Source organism: Fulmarus glacialis, unplaced genomic scaffold (assembly GCF_000690835.1).
Source record: "Fulmarus glacialis isolate BGI_N327 unplaced genomic scaffold, ASM69083v1 scaffold14573, whole genome shotgun sequence".
Classification (NCBI taxonomy): Eukaryota; Metazoa; Chordata; class Aves; order Procellariiformes; family Procellariidae; genus Fulmarus; species Fulmarus glacialis.
This window is the reverse complement of record NW_009202434.1, coordinates 42,959-57,754: the sequence shown is the minus strand read 5'-3', so window position 1 is coordinate 57,754 and position 14,796 is coordinate 42,959. Positions and strand designations below refer to the sequence as shown.

Genomic DNA, 14,796 nt, shown 5'->3' with positions numbered 1-14,796 from the left:
TCGTGGAAATTTTTCATCTCACAGACTAGTTTTCTTCATCCCCTTTTCTGGACATGACCATCCTCTCTGGGGAAGTATGGTTCTATGCTTACCTCTTTGTAAAGACCGAAATTGTTAACTCAGTTTGGTGCTTCACAGGAATAGCAATCTTAATTGAGCTGCAGGACAAAGCATGCCTTAAACACTTGAAGTTACTGGCAGGTTAGCATTAGACCCCCAGAGATGTTATTGCTTGCTACTGACAGAAGTGGGGAACTGATCCTGATCTTGAACACTAACTAACGTGCTTGCACTAGCCTGACCAGATGGCTTCAGTTATGTCAGTGCGTGTTCCCATTAGCTATAGGAACATCAGCATCTAAACCTTTACTTTTAAATACGCACTTTACAGAAGAGCAGAGAATTTTGCAAACTGTTACTTACCCGGTCTACCTACTCCAGGGACTCCGTCTGAAATTCCAGAACATTTCAAACTCCCAGATGGCTACTTACTTTGTTTTAAATCATCAACCAGAACTGAAACTGGGACATCCAGGCCAGAAAAAAACCTTCACTAGGGTAAGATCTAAACTTTCTCTGACTGTGGACAGCCTATGAAATGTGTCAGAGATTCCATGAAAAGAGTACACAAAGATAGCGCTTCAGTTTGAGAAGACAGTCAAAAATATTGGATAAACATGCTAAAGGTTTGCAGGGAAAGTTGTCCTGTTAATATCAGACATTTTGCAGGAAATAAATCACGACGACTGTGATCCTGGAAGAAAACGCTAAAATGTATTCGTAAAATTCATGAAGGCAAAACACTTCACCACATACCAGACAGACTTTTTTCCTCTTCTTTTAATTTAGCAGTAACAATGTCTACAATACATTGACTCACAAATTAAGTGAAAGTATGAAACCACATTCTTCATACTGAGATGGGACATTCTGGACTTTTACTTTTTAAACACCCTCTCAAGGGGGAAGAGTTCTGAACATCCAATGAACATCTTTTGAAACAACCAGTGGTGAGAATTTGAATTTTAACAGTGATCATATTTAGTGAGCCTTGTCCATAGAGATCAAAATGCTTTGCAAACAAGTGCAAAGCTCAGAACCTCACTGTACAGATAAAAGTGGAGGGAAACTGAGGCACAGTGCTGTGCAGTGACTCGCCAGGACCAAGCAGCAGGCAGCAGAGATCTGGACATAAACCTCAGCTCTCTGACTCCCAGTCAATTCCTGACTTGCCAGGCCACAGTCTCCCAGTAAGTGTATGTGGGTATCTACTGTCCAGCAGTTCCTGTGTTATACAGGCACATCTTCTTTCACCTCTCCTGCTGTCCCGTTGGCTCCATTCAATCCTGCTGGCTCCCTGCCTTCTTCCTCTTCTTCTTCTTCCCCTTTTGCTGTCTCTGCTTCTCTGCCTCCGCTCAGGAGGGTGGCACTGGAGAGGTGGCTGAGGAGCTGGCCTTCCCGGCGAGACTCGGCCAGCTCTTTGGCACAGCACACGGGAGTGTTGGTCTCATACGTGCTGTGGAAGCTATTATAGTCGACTTCATAAAAATCCTTCTCCAGGGTGAGGACAGGAGTGAAGCGATGTCCCCACAGCACCTCGGTGTCCATGTAGGAGCTGCGAGCCTGGCAAGTCATCCCTGGGTAGAAACAGAGGGATGTTAAATGCAAAGCTTCCTTACATGCTCACCCAATCACTTCTTTCACTTAAAAGCACTTTCATGTTATCTCCATACCTGATTGCTCTGGGACACAGAAAAGGTCTTCGCTTAATAAGCCTCACAAAAGCCTCTATCATGAAAAAGCTGAGCACTCAAAGGAAAAGGGATGGATTCATCGCCGCATCTTCAGGCTGTTTCCTGAACCTTGTGCTTATGGGTTTGAAGTCTGGTACCACTAAGCAGCTTCTCTCTGTCCTTACATTTCTCTGTTGAGGCGTTACTTGCATGGCTGATACTAACAGCGCTTCTGGTGAATCGTGCTAGAAAGACATCCAACCCTGCCAATGCACCTCAAATCCTGACCCACACAGCCCCTAAGTAGAATGAGCTCTGCACTCCCACTGTGTCTGACCCCACCCCTCTTCATCTACAGCAGTATCAGCAGTTCCCTCCTGCACTTAGGTTAAGACATCAAGTCGTATAGCCTGGAAGGTGGAGGGGGCCACAACTCCTAGTGATTTATATGGCAAGCGGGCTTTTAAATACCTCTGGAGGGTTCAATCCAACTGTATTGGGTTGGCAGAACCAAAACCCACAACACCACACAGTCAAGCTCATAAGCATACTGAATTCCATGTATTAATGGATTTTGGATTGAATGAACAGTGGGCAGTATGAAACTGATTTTTGTCAAGCTGCTTCTCAGCCCCAAGGATCAGAGTTTATTTACTTACTTTGAAAAAGTTTAAAGAGAAGCTTTGCAGAGCAGGGATAAGCATTCAGCATTGGCCTAACTGCAAAGAACAAATTCTCTTGGAATCACCTGCCAATGTCAAGGCCGACTTCTCTTCCAAATATTTGTCTTCTGTTTGTCCTAATGATGTTATGATTTTGGAATTAATTCTGGTGAAATCTGGAAAACCTGACCTCACAAAGGCCTCCCACTGTTCTCTTTTGGAGGATGAGAGATAGGCCTGACTGGAATACATTCAAAACATGTACTTGATCCAGTTCCTGACCAATGCTTCCAAGTCTAACTCCTGCAGCCCAAAGTACACAAACAGAAATCTAAAGCAATGCATAGGGGGAAAAATATCAGTGTCAGATGCTTCAGGAAAGAGCATATCATGTATTCTCACCACATGAGCTCAACTAAGTGACTGAAATCTCAGAGTAATCAGAAAAATCCTTTCTTCAAAAAAAAAAGACAAAAACGCACCTTTGCGAAAAGACGAGTATTTTGTTCTCATAATTGCTACAGTCCATTAGAAGACACCCACACAAACAAGTTCCCTGGAAAGCTTTACTTATCTCTTACTGCTTTCCTTAGCTTAAAGCTATCAGGCCAGGAGTATATAGTCGCTTTTGGTTCTTGAAAGGGGAAAAAGAGGGACAGTGACACATGCAACACTTTGAGAAATTTCCAGTTTTGTTTTGCAGACTGGAAAGCCAATTTTTCCCCCCAGGAAGATCTGCAGGAGTACTTGCTTCTGGGCAGGAACAACAAGTAGAGTTAGTCATAGTGTTCTAGCGTGTCTGCTTTCTGGTCCGGAAGGAACCAGGAAATGCAGAGGCTGCTATGAAAATTACCCCAAGTGTTTTTGCCTTAAGGAAAGGCTCTACTGAGGTACAGCACCTTCTCAGGAAACTTGCTTCACAAGTAAAAAAAACAGCATGGAGACCACTCCTGACTATATGCTTCAGGTGATGCTACAATGCGCAGCATCACCTCCCCTGGACTCCTCAATCCTGGAGGTGAAGACTCCCTTGTATCAGCTAGCAAAGAGCAGCTCAACACGCAGGCAGCTCATGGAGTCCTGCTAACTTCTGCTACAGTTTTTCTCAGGAGAGCTGTGTCACTGACAATCACACTGTTGACCTCCCTGGGCAAGGGCTTTTATTACAGGCTGTTTTGAGGGTCAGTAATGCAGGGCTAATCCCATTTTCTGATGCTCCCTCATGCTGGAGGGCAGAATGCTAGACAACCAGCAGCATGTGCGTGAATGGTAAGGAGACAGTTAAAATAAACTAGCCCTTTTTCCTTTAGACAGAGCAGGTTTTGCACCAGAAATCACAAAGGCCTTCAAGTGCCTCCTCCAAGCTGCGAGCGCTTTCAAAGCCCAGCAAAGAGAGCAGAAGAGGAGACCACTCAGGCTCACGGGATTAGGTCCTGTGAATGAACTGGCTGATTCTTATCCTGGCTTTCCAAGTGCTGCAAAAAGGTACCATGGAGCTGTCCCCAAGGCCAAGATAGGGCGTCCCTGCTAAATGTGGGGGCCTGAAGCATCCCAAGGGAACTCCTGCCTTATAATCAGGGCCTGAAATAGCTCCTTCCCTGGGGGGAGTACCTGACAATGAACCTGAACTCCAGAGACACAATCATAGTGATCTCCTGCTGTAAGTATTCAATTAAGGACGGAACAATAGAAAGCTTTCAGCGACCAAATACTGCACACTGCCAGCTTCCTGCAGTAGCTGCTTTCTGTAACCCCAGGGGTACGCAGAGCCAGCACAAGAAGACAACTTGTAATTGCTCCACAATCCCATTCAAATATTCCTTTTTAGCACATGTGCAGTGGTGTTTTAATTGCGTGGGGACATACTGCTTGACAACTCCTACATTACCCAGTAAACAGCAGCATTGTCTCTGCTTCAAATTCCATTAAGTGCCTGCTTTGCAGGCTGCCCTGTGCTCTCCAGCCTGGTTAATTAATGCATCTGTAATGTCCCTAGCTAATTATTGCCTCTGTAACTGCAAAAAGATGACAGAAGAGGTGTGGAAACAGTAAACCTTACTTAAGAGCCCATGCATGCAGCCACTTTCCAGTTGCATACAATGTGCATTGTGCCCTCTGTGCTCTGAGTATCTTAAGTTTCAGCTTGCAGTGGGGTGGAGTAATCCGCTAAACTAACATCTTTCATACATGGCTGTGGGGTCTCTGCAAAAATGAGCAGTTTCATTTCATAAGCCTTGCTTATCCAAGTCCATGGGACATCTTGGGTGTAGTGAATCATTATGCTCCTGTCCATCAAGTACCACACCAACTTTGCCACTGCTGTTCTACTTCAGTGCAGAGGCACTGCCTTGTGCAACCCTGAAGCACTGACATTTCGGAGAGCACAAGAAATCCAGGGACATTTCAAACTCTCAGAATTTCTTGCAAAAATAATCATAGATTTTATGGCCCTGATAAAGGCTGTTAATCCTTTTCTTAAAGTAGATATAACTACACATTTTCGGTTTAAATGGTACAGATATTTTGTATAGTTATAGAGAAGTGGTATTTGGTGACTTGGGCATTTCATTTAAATAAGCTTCATGCTAAAAGAATATCCTCATTTCCCCTTTGTCAGTCTAAGTAGATGTGCTTCAAAACTTATTTAAAAATGAAGTCATAGAGATTTTTATTTTTCAAGTGTATCATATTTTCAGGATAGTAAGACCATTAGAAGTTTAATTTTCTCCTAAACAATCTGGTTGAAAAAATAAAAAAGTATGTTTAATATAAATTTGTACAACCTGTCAGTTGTGGAAAATGTGAAATGATATGTGAAATCTTCAGCTTTCAAGTTTTAGTTACAGCTTTTTCATCTCTTAATTCAGCAGCTTAGCTTTCAGTTGCAAACAAAACTCAATTTTAATTGAAACCAGAAAAAAGTTTGTACAAAGTTATAAGCAGATGCACCAAGTTTTCAGTAAAGCTGGAACCAGTTCCAGGCTTTTTAGAAAGCTGGAGACCAGAGGACTGTCTCCTGGTTTCAAGTTCTGCAATAAACATTTCATAGAGTTTTAACGATAATTTCATTATAGCAGAATCCTAAGAAGCGCATTTTTTGTCTGTTGGCTGGAGTCACTACATCACAGATCAATAACAGAGTTTGTGCATGTTCCTGTTTAAGGCGGCCATAGATGCCTTCCTAAACGTCTCGTTTCTGTCTTCCAGTAGATGAAAAGATACAAAATATATTGCTATGTGCATTAAATGGGGTGTTTCATTACATTTGAGAACAGAGAGAGTCACTGAGGAAAGACTGGTGCGTAAAATAGGTGTCAGGGAACTCTACCAGTAAGGCACTTTTCTGTCATCAAAATCAGTTGGGATCAAGCGGCTCACATTTCATCAAAGACAAAGGAACGTTAATACGTGCTGACAAAAAGCGGTTATTTGACTGCTCGCTCAGTAAGGAGCCTGTTTTTTCTGCAGCGTACTCAATGGGAGTTGCAGATTTCAGAACGTTTCACTGCTTGCAGTGCCACTGATTATGCAACTGGAGCAGATGCTTCTGGCTGTGCCACACTGCTAGGAAAAGTGGAGATTGCTCCTGATTTCCAGGTCTTGTATACCCTTAGGTTGCCAGTTAAAATCAAACTTCGTTATTACAGGCCAAATCTGAGTGCATTTGCAGCTGTTGGGTTATCCAGAGATGAACCAGCAGTCTCTCTCCAACTGTTGGAGGATGCATATTTTCATCAGACATACCGTCATAGCCAGTACCTTTACTGGCAGTTTAACGGGAGAGGACAAGGGGACCACAAAGCATGATCTACCAACCCAAGAAATTGCCACAGGCTTCAATTTGATCACATCAACAGTATAGTTGAATCTTTCAGTACTGCTACACGGTCTGGCCTTTCTCAGTGGGTGGAGATATCCCATCCCCTGGGGCTGTCAAGACAACGTTTTTCATCAGCCTAAAATTAACTCTCCTCATTTAAATGCCACAGAGCTCAGTGATTATCTGCTGGCAAAATGTCATGGGGATGCTGACTGTATGTTGGTCATATTTGCTAGGCTTTCTCTGCAGTTCAGACACAGATATCGCTAGAAGTGATTTCACTTCTCTGGCCTTGTTTTCATGCACTATTGTATGCAGGGTGACTTTTTCCCTTGTACTGCATGCACATAAAGCTGCATAAGACATACTCCACTCCTTCAGCTGAGCTCCACCTACGCTACAAGAGTACAGAGAAAGAACTGATGGACTCAGAGGTATAGTGGCAGACTGATGTAAGTCTAATTAAGCAATACATGTCTTTAGATTAGCATCAGCATTTGGATAGTTATAAAATTTCTTACTCCCTTTGCGTTAATTAGACCAAAGAACACTGTAACCTCCAAAAAGTCAATATTCCTCCAACTTGAAAAGGAGTATTAGAAGGTAGGAGCATGGTCCTCCAATTATTTGTGCTTGTCTCCTTTAGAGGAGGACATATCTGGGCTTGATTCACTTTGATTTTTATGCTGGAGGAGAGTAATAGGATTTTAATTTATCTGAATACTCTCCGGGCATGCGAAAGCTCGTAGGCACTGGAAATGGGGGGGGGGGGGGGGGGAGGGAGTACCTTATGATTTAAAGATCTTGGATTCAATTGCCACGTCTCTACCAGGCAGAACCTGAGCACCAAGCTCACACCACGTAACTTTGGACCCCTCACAAAGGTATTTATAGTGACCACAGAGGCACCTACGATGACTAGCTTGCCAACATCCACATCTGGAGGACAATTCAGCTCATGAAAAGAATGACTTGAGACATCTTTCTCTTCCCTATAATTATATAAGCAGTTTCTGTAACAGTTCTGCAAGGTCCTTCTTGCAGAAAAGAAAACTCACTCACACGCAAAATGCAAACCAAACCTACACAACAACCCAAACCAGATGATGAATGCATGAAAACTCCATTTAGTAATTTCACCCTTCCTTTGTTCTCCCATAAAAATCATGATTAATTTCAGGATATCTTATGTCGTGGCTACTTCTTTTTGTCCTATATTTACAGCCAGGAAATTTTACTATGTCTTCTGTAAAGGTGGATAAATTGAGGTGCAAAAAAGCTGCTGTTTGCCTACACTCTTACAGGGATGGGATGAGGTAAATTACTTCTAATCATTAAACCACTTTTTATCACGCAGACTCTAAGCCAGAAATACACACGCCTATCCTTTCCTAAGAGTTTGCTAAAACTTCATTTAGTGACTGGACTAATCAGGCACCTGGACTGTCTCTTGTGGCTTATTTAATGGTGGCGGGAAAAAGAGGTAGTGAAAACCAGTAAGAACCAAGAGTGAGGTAACAAGCACTGCTATCTCTATGCCCAGACAATAGCAATGCTGGACACTGTAGATAAAGAATGAGGTTTGCAGGACAGCTACTGATAAACCAGGTTTTGGTTAACTGAAAGGCAGTGAAAGCAAAAATATATTCCCTTTGCAAACAGATTTTCCATCTTCACTTTCTTCCCTTTTATTGCAGGTCAAATTTGGGCCAGCTGATCCTGACAAGCATCCCTTTCAGATAACGCAAGAGAGAATTAATTCCCTAAAGTAATCTCTGTGACCAATTCATTAAGTAGGCACTGTGAGTGATGCTGCTGCTTTCAAGATGCCCATGAAGCAGCACTGGAAGTCAGAACACTTGTCACCTATATTGATTTTGTCTTTACAGTGGTCATTTCACTCCACAATGATCACAACAGATCTGCCCAGAAACTTAGTTTCCCTTTGGCATTTTTTAACCCCTTGTGGAGTCACAGTACCTCAACCAGGCTAAAATACTGATTGGAAAGACGCCTGTTGTGGGCTTTCTGCTGCAGCTGGCTTCATGGGTTAGTTAGCAGAATAGCTGTGGGTCTCTGGAGAGCTCTCACTAGAATAATACAATGTTTATTTTCTTTTTTGGCAAAATAAAAACATTGCATTTTAAGCTGGCTGGTAAGTTTCTTGTGTGTTGCTATTCTTCAGTGTGTTGTTACTTACCCTTTTAAAACTTCAAGTCAACTTGAAAACAAAAACATGGTTTTAAAACACGATGTTGCACTTTGTAAATAAAACAACTTGAAGTGTTTAGGAAATTCAAGTCAACTTGAAAACAAAAACATTGTTTTAAACCACAATGTTTCATTTTGTAAAAAAAGCAATGACTTGAAGTGTTTCAACTCTTCAGAATTTGTTCTATACTTTTCATTTGAAACTATTTACCATCTTTTGCCTTCCACTGGATCAGAATTAAACTTAAATGTCAGTGAGAAGAATTACTTGTTTGAGAGGAGACAATACATTACGTTTGTGATATGTATGTGGTTGGTTAAAGCTATTGGAAATAGTTATAAAATTGTTGTCCCAAATCTTCAGTGAAAAATATTCACGCTGTTAGTCAAGACATTACACTTTAGCGTAATTTCACTTTAGACATTACACTTCAGTCATTTGTACGTTAACAATCGCCATTTTGACCTGCTTTCAAAATACCTTATGAAAAAATATAGCTGTCTTTTCCCCACCAGTGCAGGACACATTCACGGTATGATTTGCTGTGGTCTGTAAAGATGGAATGAGTTTCCATTAATTTTTACTCCTGACAACAACTGCAGAGCTGAGCCAGCTCTGAGACGGCATTGCAGGATTCGCTTGCCTCTTGTGCACCATGAACAGAGCTATATATGCTGACCAGTTGTACCTCTGAACACTGTGATGGTGGTTCCTAATTTTTCATAGGGGTTACTAAGGGAACAAATGGTCTGTTGCATTTTTATACTGCCCTGAACCTGACCAGGTTGTAACAGTGTCATGATTTAACAGAAGTCACGCTGCAAGTAAATGATACCATTCCCAAAAGCAGATGGGACTTGAACAATACGATAGGAAAGAAAGAACCTGAAGAATTTGCTTGGAGCAAATTTTAAGGTATGGAGGTAGGGATTAATATCCCCCAAACTGCTTTATCAATATTACAAAGTGTGAGGACAAAGCAGGAAAGCACAAACACGGTGCTTCTGCAAGCCACTCTCATTGTGGCAAAATATCACACCCCCCCAGCTACCATATGTCACTCAGAAAACCATCTCAGCCTCTGAATCAGATAACGACATCGTCTGAGGTCCACTCTGCTCTAAGTTCAATGCAAACCGGCTCTTCTAGCTCCAATTTTGGAATTTCACAGCCTGTCTTCTGAGACCAGAATAATTCATTTCCACAAATGTATGCTCCTTAATATCATTACACACTGGCCTGTACAATCCCTCTGGGAGAGGAGCCCATTTGTAAAACAGTATTACTCCTATGCCATGCTTTTAATTTTGAGGTTGTTATTGATAATGACTTCCTCTCATACATATCTAGCAGAGGCTGAGCTTTCATAAGAAGGCGGCAGTGCAGTAGCTGTTCAAACAGAATTTGACAGTCACTGTGTGACGAGGAAAGAGGCTTTGGACAAACAAGGAACTGCATTCCATGCTCAGATGAGGAGGTTCTAGCATCTAGTAAATGTTTAGGCTACAAAATAAGCTTCCATTACAAATCTTTGCCTTTGACAGTCTTTTCCACCCACCCCTTATTTTGCCACATCTCTACAATACTCTGCTGGGAAAGAATATTTGCTTAGTAATGCCAAATGAATTCCACTTCTACAATACAGTACTCCAATCTAGGTACAGTGCAATCTATACATAACCTCCCATTAGCCCTGTTTGGAAAAGTCAGCTATTGCTATTCACCTAACGACTAAAGGGTGATACTGGGAAACTGAATTAGCTCTCTAGAGAGCTGCCTGTAAGGGCAAAGGTCTGGCATGCAGGAATTTGAGAGACTATTTCCCCTTACATCTGGCTCTTAGGAGACTAACAAGGACAAATGTCAAGATGGGAACAATATTAATAGTAAGCAAGGGCCAGAATCTGTGAGACAGGGTGCTGATACCACTGAGTACTCATATCAAGCTGAAAACCCTTGCTAGTGTTTCAGAGAGAACCCATGCCTCATCAAGATGGAAAAAAAATCCAACCACCACCAACAAAAAAACCTTGGGTTCACAGTACCATCTCATAACTAAAATCCTTAAACACCAAAGGGCAAAACTACTTACAAAAGCTTTTTTGCATCTCTGACTCTCTCTCTGTTTCCACATCTCTAGATAGCAATTCTCTCCTCAGTGCTGCCTGTAGCCCCATTCCTCTTAAAGGCCCTGATGCCACCAGGCATGCTGCCAACCCCAGACTCAGAAAGCCTGCCCGAAGGGAGCGTCAGCATCTCTGGGTGCTTAAACACACTTGCGGTGCTAGCAGCACAGCCGACAGAGCCTGCCAGCTCCTCCTCAAAGCCTAGAATAAATGAATTGGCTGCAAGTGGTAAAATGACCCCATGGTGCCATGTCTTTTAGGTGAGACTCCAGAGAAAAAGCATCCTCTTCCCCAGCCAGACCCCTAGGAGATACACAGCACCCCACCTGTGGAAAGGAGCCTGGAGGTCTTTGTGGCCATCCATCCGCTCAGCTTGAGAGGCACACTGCCACCTCCCTTTTCTACACTTTGGAAGGCTGAGGCACACAACTTTTCCAGATTTATTATATATAGACGCGGACTTCTTTCATCGCCTGCCACAAATACACCCATAGGAGGAAATTGGGAATCAGCTGAGTGTATCTCCTAATCCACCCATTACACAGCACTGTTTTAAGCTGTTAAACAGCTGCTAGGTTGCAAGAGTCACAAAAGCAGTTTCTGTATTTTTCCTCTTTGAGCTCCTTTTGAAAATATATGTCCTGCATCACGTGCAAGTCATTCAGTTTCAGCACATGCTGTTTTATGGGATATAGTAATACTTGGGCACTTCCTTCATAGCCTCCATTAAAAACCAACACCACAGCAATACCTAAAATAGCACAGTTACAGCCAATTTTTAATACAGAGGAGAAACGGAAAAAGGTTTGTGCCATGAATTTTGATCACAGGAAACAGGACCACAAGAGACCTCATGAATTCCTTTAGTCCATCCCTTTTTTCCCATGGATCAGTTCTAAGTGATTATGGACAGCTTCTCGACTAACCCCTTCGCCTGAGTCCCAGACTTATAAAGAGTGTGAAACACTACAACATGAGCTAAAGGACCCATCTTTTAATTGCTAGTTATCTCAGACCACAATATCCCACCTGAATCAGTCACTAGACAAGGACAAATCCCAACATGTTCTCAGTCCAGGTGACACTGACAGTAAAATCTTAATGCCAAACTGCACTCCATTTTTCCCCTTCCCCCCTCAAAATTGTGACTGATTTTTGACAAGTCCTTACCTGTTGCTTCCACCATTCCTTCCAGGATGACCACAATTTCAAACTCCTCCTTCTCCAGTTGGGTGCGGGACATCTCCCAGAAGGGGCTTTTCTCATTGATTTCATGCGAGATGATAAGAGGTGACACCAGAAACAATCTGTCGTCTCCAGTGTCAAATCCCACGTTGATGTCCGTTTGGTTCAAGGGGATAAACTCTCCTTCTTTGGTCTGTTTGGACTTAATCAGTTTGGCTCTAATGGAAGCCTCGACAATGTGGGAATTGCGGAGATCTCCAACCCGGAACATGAGACAGAGCTTCTCATCCCTCATGGAAATCACTGCGTTGTTGGAAAACATGAGGGTTTCAGCCCTCTTCTTTGGTTGGCTGATCTTGACAAACATGCATCCCACCATGAACGCATTGACAATGGAGCCCAGAATAGCCTGGATCAGGAGCAGTATGATGCCTTCGGGGCACTTCTCCGTTATCACCCTATAGCCATACCCAATTGTTGTCTCAGTCTCGATAGAAAACAGAAATGCAGAAACAAATCCACTGAGATTTTCAACACAGGGGATCCAGTTCTCATCTTCAAGATGGTCCAGGTCTCCCCGGATATAGGCAATGAGCCACCATATGAACCCAAAAAACAACCAAGTGATGGTATAGACCATAGTGAAGACAAGAAGATTAAAGCGCCACTTGAGGTCCACCAGTGTAGTGAAGAGGTCACTAAGGTATCGATAGGTTTCTTGGACGTTTCCATGGTGCACATTGCACTTGCCACTTTTCTCCATGTAACGCTGACGTGGCTTCTTACCTTCTGCTGATATGAGGCGGGTTCTGTCAGTGGCAATGGGGACATCATCTCGAGCCTGTTTGGGAATCTTCTTAGGCTCTCTGGATGTAACTCCAATGTCCATGTCCTGGTTCATGAAGATCCTAGAATCTCCGGCCATGGCTGGGCTGCAGGAGAACAAAGAAATAAAGTTTAAGATAGGAGGAAAAGAGCTGAGACAAAAGCCATTTCGTTTTACTCTCTGAACCATCACAACAGACCAGGATAACAAACATTGCAAATATTAATGCTACACTGACAAACTTTGTCCCATGCTGGTACAGGGCTGGATACAGGCTGATTCTACATCAGGAAAGCTTTTCTCTAGGGCCATGTCTTTCCTCCTAGTATTGTTTTGGGAAACACTTTGAAAGGCTTCCGTACGCCTCTCACAACAGCCACTTGCTAAATATAATGCTGTATTGAACTGGATGTTAAATACTGATTCATAATACACAGTCTCTTCAAACATGAACCAGCTGCCAGTCACTTTACTTAATGCACTACTGGAATCTCAGAAAATATGGTGATGGGCATGGTCTGGGAGCCATGAAATAGGTAAACCCTGTTACAGTTTTTTGGTTTGGGTTTTTTTTTTGGTCCTCAGATTTTTTTACACCCAAAATTTGCTTGAGATCACAACTAGGAGCAAAGTAAAGCAACATCAACGTATATTTTCAAGAGGGACTGGAGTTTTTTGATGCCTCAGGTTTTGGGTGCATACCAAGAGAAACCTTAGAAATTAATAGAAAACACTGAGCACCACTGTCTACCTAAATCTCACATAAGTCTAAATTATGCCTGAAGGTTTCCCTTACAGTCAGCAGAGAAAGGCACCTCCAGGGATAATTCAGATTTCAGGAGTGCTGAATCACCTTCTGGAAGTACCCCCCCCTTTCGCAAATTATTCTGGGGAGCCTGGGCTCCAAATGTGAAATAGGCATTTAATGTAGCATCTTGAATTACATGTCTGAAGGTGTGATGAATCCAGGCTTACTGTTAATCAGATATATCAGAACCCACCCCTTTACTTCATCTGATATTAGACAAAACCACCAGACACTTGGAAACGTAACAGACAGCTATTAAAAAGCCCACTGTTGACATGCAAAACTATGCTTAACAAGATACAAATAAATAATACAAAACGATGGCTGCAATGATTTTTGCAGGTTATAATGTAACAACCTGTTTACCGAGATGATTCGATACTCCTTTAAAAAAAAAACCACACATGCTGTATTGAAAAATGAGAGTCTTGACTCTGAATGCAGGACACAGACAAAATCTCTGTGAAAGACTACCTAAGAAGCCTTAGGGATATCAAAGATAGAGTAGCACTATTCTCTATGGCGTACATTCTCTGCATTGTCCTCTGCAAATCCTATTAAAAACTAACTAAATCTATTACTGCTCCCTCTATCTTTAATCTTCTTATGCGTCTGTGAATGAGAAAAGGTGTAGAGATACAATTAAGAGTATCTTGGGAAAGACAATTTTAAGATTGAGCAAAGTAGCTTCATCTTTTCGGTATTAAGAAGCACAAAGGGTGGGCGGGAAGGAAGCAGAGGCAGGATGAATAAATGAAGCAACAAATTTCCACTTCCATTCTGCTGTAGCCAAGTCTGGTTAACAGCAAAGAATTACTCTTAGCCCTTGTATAAGTCACCATCAATCATTACTCCAATGAAGCAGCCAGAGCCTGTTGCTGGAACCATACCCGCTGGCTCTGTTCACTAGGGAGCCCAGCCATCTGTCCACAGCACAGTCCCAAAGCTTCTTTGTGCTGGCGAATTTGCCTGGTTTGAAGGGTTTGGGCCAGGGCTGAGCCAGTTCAGCAACAGGATGGGGTAAATAATAGAGATTAATGACGCTGGGATGGTAAGTTAGGAGGAATCAGGTCTGCTACCCACACTGCATATGATCTTGGACGTGGGATAGATAACCCCGGCACTGTGCTGTTCCCTTCCTCAAACAGCAACACCAAGGATTTTGGCAGAATATTAATCCCTACCTCTATTTCTCTCGCTTCTGAAGGTAGGACTCCTGAGAGCTGGCTCATGGTATATTTAGGTATATCGTCAGCCATTTTCTACTACTTGTTGCAAATTCAAATCTCCTGGACCATTGGTCTGGCTCTCTGCTGCCTTATGGTGTGTGGCAATTTACATGCGTGCAAAGTGTCTGCTAGATGCTGTCAAATTATAAGGGTACATATTGACTCTCACTTCACAACATGTGAAAGCATATGCCA

General features: G+C 42.6%; 1 protein-coding gene across 1 annotated transcript; it reads right to left on the bottom strand.

Moving 5' to 3' along the window:
• Positions 1 to 1,290: 1,290 nt before the first annotated feature.
• KCNJ5 (potassium inwardly-rectifying channel, subfamily J, member 5) lies at positions 1,291 to 12,666 on the bottom strand. The gene is made up of 2 exons (XM_009574289.1): positions 11,724 to 12,666; positions 1,291 to 1,637 (listed from the first exon to the last, which is right to left on the bottom strand). Exons 1-2 carry the CDS (start codon positions 12,661 to 12,663, stop codon positions 1,291 to 1,293), a joined length of 1,287 nt encoding a protein of 428 aa, XP_009572584.1. The 5' UTR covers positions 12,664 to 12,666.
• Positions 12,667 to 14,796: the final 2,130 nt, after the last annotated feature.